The sequence below is a fragment of the Perna viridis genome, chromosome 9 (genome assembly GCF_037379345.1).
Source record: "Perna viridis isolate PV_CMFRI_1.1 ecotype Kerala chromosome 9, ASM3737934v1, whole genome shotgun sequence".
NCBI classification, from domain to species: domain Eukaryota; kingdom Metazoa; phylum Mollusca; class Bivalvia; order Mytilida; family Mytilidae; genus Perna; species Perna viridis.
Window position 1 is genome coordinate 31,078,835 of NC_142453.1, and position 10,771 is coordinate 31,089,605.

General features: G+C 34.5%; 1 protein-coding gene across 1 annotated transcript; it reads right to left on the bottom strand.

Moving 5' to 3' along the window:
* Positions 1–1,528: 1,528 nt before the first annotated feature.
* Positions 1,529–10,246, bottom strand: LOC148607789 (beta-1,3-galactosyltransferase 1-like). Its single transcript, XM_088543419.1, has 3 exons — positions 10,232–10,246; positions 8,514–8,612; positions 1,529–5,749 (listed from the first exon to the last, which is right to left on the bottom strand). The coding sequence occupies exons 2-3, from the start codon at positions 8,588–8,590 to the stop codon at positions 4,711–4,713; spliced, it is 1,116 nt and encodes a 371-aa protein (XP_088399545.1). The 5' UTR covers positions 8,591–8,612; positions 10,232–10,246; the 3' UTR covers positions 1,529–4,710.
* Positions 10,247–10,771: the final 525 nt, after the last annotated feature.

Consider the following 10,771-nt stretch of genomic DNA (forward strand, 5'->3'; position numbering starts at 1 on the left):
CAGATAGTCAAGTCAATGTTCTTATCAGTAGCTATCTATCAACACCTTTTGTTTTGTTGTAATTTATAGTAAAAAAAGTATGCGTCATCAATGTCTGATATCAGATTGTGTACATGAGAGAATAATCAAGGGAACCAAGATTTTAGCGGACATCAAAAGAGTGTAATCCGGGATAAGGCCAGACATGGAAAACAGACAGACACAACAAAGAACACAAAATTACCAAAATAGTACATACAAAGTAACAAAAGTAAATGACCATCTAGGATTCCACTGAAAACTGTGAGCATGGAGCAGGAGCACCAGTAGGGTAAGCGTCCTCTGCTTTTCTAGAAACTCCCGCCAAATTGCTCATAAAAATCAAAGTCCAGGGCAGATGAAAGGAAAACCATGACACCTTGGACAAACCAGTTTTTTTTTCATGGTGCAGATAGATACACCGTAACGATACACGAGTTCATGATAACGATCATATAACTTATGTACTGACAACTTCAATCTAGTAGCAACGTAACCCTTTTCCAAAAGTGTAATTGTAAGAAGTCTAGCACAATATAAAGTCTGCATATTTTCGGCAAGCTCTTGTATAACGTATGAGTTGGGATATAAAAACTCCATACGCAGGTGCTGAAGTGATGTTGCCACAAACGAAAGGAAAGTTGGCAATACGGAATGAAAAGTCATTGCGTTTGTCGAAGTTTAGTCAGTAGCTTTCCTTTACCATCGATCTTTAAGTTAAGGTAAAGTTACGAGGCTGACTTCACAGAGTCTGTAGTATAATCCGTTATCTCACGTTCTTTGGGCGTCGTGCCGGTCCGGGTGTCAAATGAGTAGGCCCACAGCAGCGCTAAGCCTGTCGCGATTAAATAAGGCTCAGAACCCTGGCTCTCTGCCCACAGTGCAACTGGATTGTGTGCCCCATTTAGTTGAATGTGGAATCCCTGGCATGCTACATGCTGGAATCGTTAGGTCAAAATACGGAAAACCTGACCGCAAACCATAGTGGTACACAGTGTTGGGAACGATGCCACGTTCTTCGCACGTTAAAGAACCCTGCTAAGGTATTATATCGGAGTATAAATCTTTGCGCTCAGCCACAGGAGGCTAAATTGCCTGATCCTACCTAACTCTCCCTATTTCCAGTGCCCTTGTGTCCCATCCCATTTTTTATTTGATCATCATTTCATGTTCATTTTATAATCCATGTTTTGTTCATCGCCTGGATATAGCTGAAATATTGCTGTTCGGGCGTTAAACACCAACAAACAATTAATTAATCAATCAGGTGTGATCTTGTTATGTATCAGTCAATTTATATCAGATTTAAGTGTACCATAATTTTATGTAACATACACATTTAGATGATTTATAATCGACAATAAAACCACATTGTTATGCATTATCAACTTTATATCAGATTTTTGTGCATCATCATAGTTTACGTGAGGTATTATTTGCGATATTTTACACATGTATCCTGCTTCTATATTTTTTAGTAGTTTCAAATACGAGAGGCGTGATAAAACGGTAAAAATCATATATCTTTATTTCTGTTTAAAACTTTAAAAAGCTTATTTATCCCAATATAACTCAGCAAATACTCGCGATTTATAACCAGTAATGGTATCTTTAAAGAAACATGTATGTGACGATACAATAAAAATAAAACGTGTTAACAGTATCTAATATAGTGAATCCTCTCTTAACCAAACCCTGAATAATTCGACAACTTGTCTTAACCAGATACTTCTAACCTTTTTTTATATACATTTACATATATTTTAAACCTCGACAAGACGAACCATTTTTATTTAAAGCCCAATACTGGAACATTAAGTGATACATGTAACCCGCCACATTATACATGTGATAAAAAGGGAACGGCACAATGTTCAAAATGACTTAACTCGAAAACTATATTTTGGATTTTACTGAATTGAACATGTCCTGTATTATATGGTACAAAACAACTATGCAAAGTTAGTTTCCAAATAAAATTCATTGATCTGTTCTCAATTTATTATCTGGAAACCGCAAAAGGGCGGAGAGGCTGACGAACGGAAACACAAATTATAGGAGGCTATTACACAATACATCGCAATTTCGTGTGATGGGTTATAAAAAGGGGTTCGTCTAAGGAGGTAGACCTAAGGTAAGGGACATAACTCTCGAAATTTGTAATGTGCCTTTATCATATTCAATTTCACCAAAGCCTTTCAAGCTTTGCTTTGAAACAGAATGAAATCCGTCCAAGTTACTTTGATTCTTAAATGAGATTGATGTAAAATGATGAATACAAACGTTCCAATGATTTGTAAGAGTTGCAACCCTTACACTAGGTCTACCTCCTTAAGAGAGGTTTCACTATACAAGTACAATGCATGATATGACAAAATGGTATACATCGTGTACCAGTACATCACAAATAATGAGTAAATTAACAAAGCATGTGCAAATTAAAAACTGTATAATTATCTATTAAAAAATAATACATATAAACTGATATAAACATGTTCAATACATTGTAAATTTCAAACGAGAGAAAATCAACAGCAAAAACCCGAACTTAATGAAAACTTGGGAAAAAAATGAAGTTTTCTTTTAATATCATTCAGTTCGATGTTAGAGGTAATGCATAGATAACGTACAGGTATCGGTTTCATCAAAAACTACTCCCTCAAACCCCTAAATTCCTTTATAGTACCTCATTGGTGGGGTCAAAGAAGTATTTGAGGAGAATTTTTTATTAATCCGAGCCATGGTGTTTACGTTAGAATTCATACAGGTATGCCACTGGGTAATTCCCATTCTAATTTAAGATTAAATGCTATAAAATGCAACATTTACTACTATTTGCATTTAAGAGACCTGTCTGTAAACTCCGACCATGATGAGTGATTTATTACCACTTTTTGAATATCAAAAATCTATATTTTCATTACATTGCAAATTTATTTGTGTTGTATAAAATTTGCCTGAGTAATTTACCACCAATTCTTGAATATCAAATATCAACATGTTTCACAAATTGCAAATTAATTGGAGTTGTATTAAATTATCAGAGGTATTGAATTTATAAGTCAATGACACTCAATTGCAGGTTCATATCGACCATATGTATTGTTCTCTAGGGTCAATACAATGATGTAGTACATTAAAACGAAAGACCACTAATTGTAAAAGTATATATAAACTGATATGCTCTATCAAACAAAACTTGATACGACAAAATCCCCATCCCAGAACAGTTGTGACAGGTTTACAACATTTTCAACTTTGTTTTATGAAGAAGACGCAATGATCACGGTTGGTCCAAAATCAGCACAAAATCAATCCAATGGTTTTAGATATTACATTACATGCAACTATTTTGTAACGCCAATAAAGCCATGCCGCAATAATGTGATTTTGTAAAAAATTAGATAAACAACGCGGAAAATACTAAGCGTTCTACAAAACCAAGAAACACATCACACCTACATGTAAATAATATCGTTTGACGTACTGTTCATTATTAACTGCATATCCTTAAACAAATTAACATGCGTCAAAGAGAATAACGTCAGACACAATTAAACTACACCAATATGTTTCCTTGTCTGCCTTGGAAGCACAGATTATATGCTACCATCACAAATCTCCGATTTAACGCCAGCTGACCAAAATGTAAATGATAAACTTTTCCAACAAGGAAGTAAATGCTAAATTTGTCCAAATGCTATGTTTTGTAATATTTTGTGTTTTAATTTCTCAGTCTGTTTTTATAAGAATCGTGAACAACCCAGCATAGGATGCTTTATCAACGAAGAATTACACTGCATTATGGTCTTACCTAAATTAAGCGTGACGCTAGGAGTTTTGAGTTTCACAACTACAAACAACAGAAAAAAAATCATAGATCGGGTATTAATAAAGTTATAAGCTCTCATTTATGATTATGATTATTAAAACAGCCAGAAGATTTGTTTGAGGGTGAGGCGTTCGCCGAATCCATCCAATAAATCTACTTCTGTCTAAATCATCATAGACGGTTATCGGAGTTTATCACATTTTTGTAAGATTTTGCTTATCTACATTGTGGGGAAATAAATTAATCTTTGTATCGAACCATATTTCGTCGAAATTATTTTGAAAATCATTCAGTGGTTATCACGTAAAATCTATTTTTGTCTTGGCGTCCTGGTCAAATGTACACACTGGGCGGTGGCGTGATTGAACCATTCATGTTTATTTTTTTTTTCACACGTGCGTCATTTCATTGATAGAGCTATTAATATCAGTCTCTAGTCAGCGTTATTCTGACTATTGTTATCATTAGTGAGTGGATTTTCCTTATATGATAATTTGCCTAGTTCTTTCATCAATGGAGGATGGATTTTTCTTAATTTGCATATTGCTGCTTCTGTTGTTTGGACGAACAGTTTTATCCAATCACGAATGGGCAACTCAACGACAAATCGTACAAAGTTCTTCGGTGTACAGTGCATTTAAAAAAAGAGTAATAACGAACATAATATATTTATATCTAATGTCAGCACCTGGTCACCGTAAAAGTTGTTTCTTATTTAAGAATACACTGGATCTATTTGAGGTATTTCTGCTTCAACATGTTTTGTAGTTCAAAGAAAAAAAATCAAAATACATGCACATTCATTAAATTTCAATTCTTTCAGCCTCTCCCAATCTAACTGAAGATTAAATTCTATACTACTATTTGCATTTAAGAGACCTGTCTGTAAACTCCGACCATATTTTTCGGATTTCCTTATCACTATAACGATGTCCTGTAATTCTTTTTCGGAACTCGCATCCTGTAGGATTCGGTTTATTATATGTAAATCCATTGTCATTTGTAATGGCAATATTAGCTTTAACTCGACATATTCCAGTAATAAACACATCCTCAAGCCAGAAATATGGTACATTTAAACTAGCGATGTATAACTTCTTTACACTTTCACCGGATATGACGTAAGATGTACCGCTACAATAAGGAGGATAAACAGTCCCATTAAACATTTCGGAAGGTGTATACCACTTGGAATTTTTATTTTGTATTGGTCTTGCACCTGTTATTTTCATACCTATAACAGTATTATTAAGTTTTCTGTGTTTAAGTACATTTACTAGGTAGTTTAAGTTTACAAACATATCATCGTCTGCTTTCAATACGTACTTAGCGGACGAACAATATGTAAATGACCATTTCAACAATGCAACGGATTTCAACGATAGATTTCTATATGAATCAACAAAGTCTTCCTGAATAATGTCGTGATACGTATCGCTTTCGCTATTTATTTTCTCTTGAATGCCATCGTTTGCTGCGGATCCTAACATGAACACAAGTTTGATTTCATTGTTTGTCTTTGCAATAGATCCCCATGTTTCACGAACAGTTTGCCGCTGTTTAAAATTCCCTGATGCCACGCTGACGACAACAACTAAATACACGGATCCATTTGAAGTATGGCAAGTTTTGTTTTCTAATAAAATGTAATTAAAATCATGAGGATTAAGATGAGGTTTTTCTGTAGTCATAACAAAATTGTTGTAGATATTTTTGATGTAAATGAATCCAGATACATTATTAATAAAAATATTTCCAACAGGCATGCGCGATCTTGTCGGTCCATAAACATTCCATGAAAAGAAACCAAAAATACAAACAGCAACGAGTAGAATAAAAACTTGTCTATGCCTGCGTTGTTTAATCGGTGAAATAGTCTCTTCCATTAGAATCCTGCATCTGCAAAAAGAAAAAAATACATATATGACTGTTATAAGAATCCATGCATCTTATTGTTGCTAAACAGCTAATCAACAAGTCTTAGAGGTAAGGTCGAAAAACGTTTGAAACATTTTTAGGCATGCGCAGACGTTTATTCCAGTTGCAGTAGAATAGAGACAACCGTATTGTATTGAAGATTTAGCGCCGTTAATCAGATTTGACGGTGGCAAATATACCTTTACTGGTCAGCATCAATCTACTATTTACGCCTCCAAACAACTAATCGCATTTTTCTCGAAAAATACACAGCGAGTCATCATTATTTCTTGTACACATGATTTATACAATGCATTATTAACCAAATATCCAAAATACGTTAAAATATGTCAAAAACTGACCAATTGATATGAATTCAAACCGGGCATCTATACGGGACCAATATTGAAAAAGTGGACCAATATGGATCAAACCAGGGCCAATACGACATCATAACTTTCGGTCTTTTGACACCGCCATTTTGAGTTAGAATTAGATTTCATGAATTTTGATCACCAGTACTAAAAGCTGCAGAAACACAAAAAAATCTTCCACTTTATACAAAAAGGATATTTAAGACTGAATAATGCAAATATACCCACATGTTGTTGGTAAAACACGAAAACAACTGTTCTGCAAATCATTTAGTTGAGTTGGTTAATAAAACTGTCAATAAATATGTAATTTCATATTGGCCCTGTTATAGGTTTCGGTCAATTATATTGGCCTCGACAGCCGTATTGGTCCTCTGGGATGCCTCGGGACACATACGACCGCCTCAACCAATATGACAGACCTAAAACCTATAACAGGGCCTATATGAAATTACATATTTATTAACATATAATAATACCCGTCTTGTAGAAAAGTACATGTTGACGTTTTATATCACTTTAAAGTTGAGGACAATGTCCATCTTCTTTCCCATTGTAAATCCAGAAGTTACCTGGCTTTATTATACACGAGACATTGATAGCTCACCGGTTCATATGGCACCACTAAAATTATTTATTGGATTTGCTGGAAATCGATTCCTATCGTCTTCAAGTTATAGTTTGGTAGCAACCAAGATTAGATAGGACAGACAGGCTAATTGATTGACGGTGAACTGCAGAATTTCCGAACACATTATCACTATGTATACTGTATAATAACCGTATATCTTTGTTTTTGTTATAGATTTGGCTGCATAAATCGAAGTACTGAGTTGGTCGACATTTACAATTATATAATTATAATTTTTTTAATAACCAAGAACCTAAGATCCGTTCCTTTTCTCACCCCTTTTTTCCTTTGGTAACAAAATGTCATTTGAATGCCACTGGTGGGATTTGAGTTGTAATTTTCCATGTGTTTGTTGTATAAGAAAGGATTGTGCAGTTATCCGGATACTGCCGTGGTGGTGGATCCAGAGGATGTGTGTCACTATTTATACTAGAAAATTTTGGTTGATTATATAGCAATTTAAGTATGTAAACGACAATACACATTGTACGTGGTTGCGAGAAACAATATTTCTCGGATACATCCTTGCAATCAGACTTTTGTTAGACTCGCTATCATTTGACCCTTGACCTTTATAACAACCTTGACCTTGACACCCCCCCCCCAATTATCTCACTGGCCTGGACATGCTGTATGTGTACCCACTATGAACCACCCGTAATCTCAAGGGCTCTAACATGCTGTTTGTGCCCATTTTGAACCCTCAAGTAAAATCACCGACTCGAACAAGTACGTATATACCTAATAAGAACCCCCCGGTAATCTCAAGGACATACAGAATATAACCAATTTGGACCCCCCCCCCCCCATTCCACAGTTATCTCATGAGCTCGGAGATGTTGTATGTGTAGGTAATGCTATAGATCTATGTTACAAATCATGTCAATTTGGTGGGCGGCACTTTTTTTACCAATATGAATTGCTTGATAATTGTCAATGACTGAATGTAACAGGTGTGACTTCTTTTTAATTAGATATATTTACTTCACTTACAAAATGTACAATCTTCTCAAAATAATGAAAAATGTATAAATACTTCATACTTCATATAACCTTACTCCCACAGATTCCATCACGCTGCTAATTTATAGTTCACTTTGAGCACACCCTTTTCAGTTCATTTCAATAACATACTTTTGAGTACCCACTTTGAGTGGTACATTGCCCCTCACCAAAATTACTTCCGGGCTCAGGCTTATCTCCCAGTAATCTAATGGGCACGAACAGGCAGTAACTATACACGTTAAACCCCCAGTTAATCTCGCGGGCCCTGATAAGTTTTTGTGTATCCACTTTTAACCCCACCCCATCCCAATTATCTCCCGGACTCAGATATGCTGTATGTGTACCCACTTAAGACCCCCAGTAATCTCATGGGCTCGGACATGCTGTGTTTTTTTTTATTATTGATGTTTGATACAGACAACAAAGACTTGTATTTACTTGTATTTAATTACACTAAGGTCCATGTCACAGATTGTGTCACTGTGGTGTGCTACAGTATTTTTTTTTATCAATATTAATCGTTTCATGATCGACTGTTTGTAGCAGATGCGATTAGATATATTTACTTTAATCTTGTCAAAATGAAGAGAATTGTATATGTTACAATTGTATAATGCTTAATATTTTTCAATTAAAAATACCGATACAATTTTCAATTTTGAAAAAGAATTTGAAAAAAAAGTATTCTGCCTTATGCTTTTTTTTATTTAGATTAACTTATATAAATATACTCCACCTTGCATACCCCCTCACTCTACTGATTATGGTACCAGTATCGCATTGCATATCCCTGAGCAGGTGTATATAGTGCATTTTCTTTTTGCCTCTCTCCAAACTAATGTTTGTCAAAAGATATGAACAATGACTTATAAAATAGAGCAAACATCACACTATCAGATGACAAACTTTTAAAAGAAAATCTAACACAATAACACAAAAATGTTCCACTGAAAAGATTGGTTTGGTGAGTGCAAAACGAAAGTGAAAGTAGAGAAAATGGCTATTTATAGTTCAAGACTTCGTTTATGTCCGAACTTTGTGGACTCACCCTATTTACTTTGCGGGAAATTATTTTTTTCACATGTCCTTAGAAATGCTACATTAGTGAAAGTTTTATTGAATCAATTTACATATTTCTTAAAAATCCTAAAAATACTTCACTATAGAAGTCTATGGGAAAATTAATACGATAATGAGACCTTATATCTCGGTAACCATGAAGTTGACTCCCTTTTTACAGAGTGACTAGAAATTTCCGAGTTACATTGATGCACTGTACCCGCACCAATTTACAACATGGTTGCTTTGCTTACCCTTATTATGTCCTCCGCTGTGGCAAATTGTGTGCAATTAAAATTTTGTCGAAATAAAATAGCGACACAATATGATTAACTTCATATGGTGATTATCATGCAAAAGCATTATACTAAATATCCAAGTATTTTCTCCCATAGAAGCTGGGAAATCTGTTACTGAAAGTGTAACGGACGGACAAGGTGGCCCCCACTCAAAATATCAAATCCAAACATTCCTGTAGACGCCAAGGTTATGAAGATTGACGTCGACAGAGCTTTTAAGAGCCATGGCTCGACAATTGTTAATATCAAAATACTCCATACTTCAGCAAATTTGGTTATACATGTATAACATGCTAAACAAAGAAATCACAGAATAACAATGATTCAATACAGAATTGAAAAAGAAATAAGAAAAAGAGATCGTCCACATAAAATAAAAAAAAGATATCCTACAAAAAAACAAAAAAAAAAACGGTTACAAGTCTCTTAGAAATAAAGTAAATGATTTGAAATATTACGCTCCTGAACAATTTGATATCAGGGCTAATGAAATAGTAGATTCCTTCTCATAAGTAGACCCGAAATCATGTTAGCCATTTTCCCCCCCAAAAAAAAGACAAAAAAAACCCCGAAAACTGGTGAAAGGAACTGGTACAAACTACAATAACTACATCCAGTGAACTAATCAAAAGCAAACCCACTGAAGGACTATTTCTGCTCAATTCCATCAATAATCGATGAGAATTCCACACCTCCAAATGCACGGCCTAGAACTGAAGCTACTGCTACCAATTATACATCAGTCACAGAATAGGATGCTAAGGATATTTTACAAGTTTTGAAACTTGGAAAAGCATCTGGAAACAACTTAATTAGTAACCTTATTCATAAATGTATTATAAGATACCATATGTAACCCCCCTAACTACCATTTTAGATTTCCATCAAGAAACTAAAAAATCCCATCTAAATGGAAATGCACACGCATTATTACAGTCTACAGAAAAAAGAATAAAAACGAGTCGGAAAATTATAGGCCCACAGTATATATACAATTAAATAATTTCAAACGGCCTTCTATACAAACATCTGTCAACTAATAGAAATCTATCCCACTGTGTGTCAAAACTTGGATAAACGGTACTTAAATACTCACATATTTTGCGCTATCTCAAAAGCATTTGATATGGTATGGTACCACGGACTAATAACTAAAATATATATACAAAATATATCCTACGCAGTTTTTTTTTTATTAATAATGAGTTGTCAACCCCAGGTATGGTAAAGGCTGATGTACTTCAAGACTGTGATAGAGCCTTTATACATGTATCAAGATATTGGGGATAACCTGTCGAGTTAGGCGCTCTTGTTCACTGATGACGTCAATATCGCACTCTTGGAATAATTGTAATGTTATAGAAATAAAAATAAACAGAGACTCAGAAACATTAAACCGACGGGCCAAACCGTGGGTTATCGATCTTAATCATAAGAAATCGAACGCACTTATAATCTAAAACATTCACTCAGTCAAGATATAAATCTTCTTTTTGATAAAGTGGCAATAGGCATAAACTTTTGACGCCATATGGAATGAACATGTTTTATTTACAATATAGTTACCTCAATGTAGAATAAGATATTATTAAACGTATTATGAAAAATAAAATTATCATATCAGCTAATGCATTAT

Excerpts from the sequence above, each read along its gene's own strand:
- LOC148607789 (XM_088543419.1), bottom strand. The coding sequence starts at position 8,590 with ATGCACTATATACACCTGCTCAGGGATATGCAATGCGATACTGGTACC. Across the intron at positions 5,750-8,513 it reads AGAGTGAGGGGGTATGCAAG|ATGCAGGATTCTAATGGAAG; the intron begins GTGGAGTATATT and ends TTCTTTTTGCAG.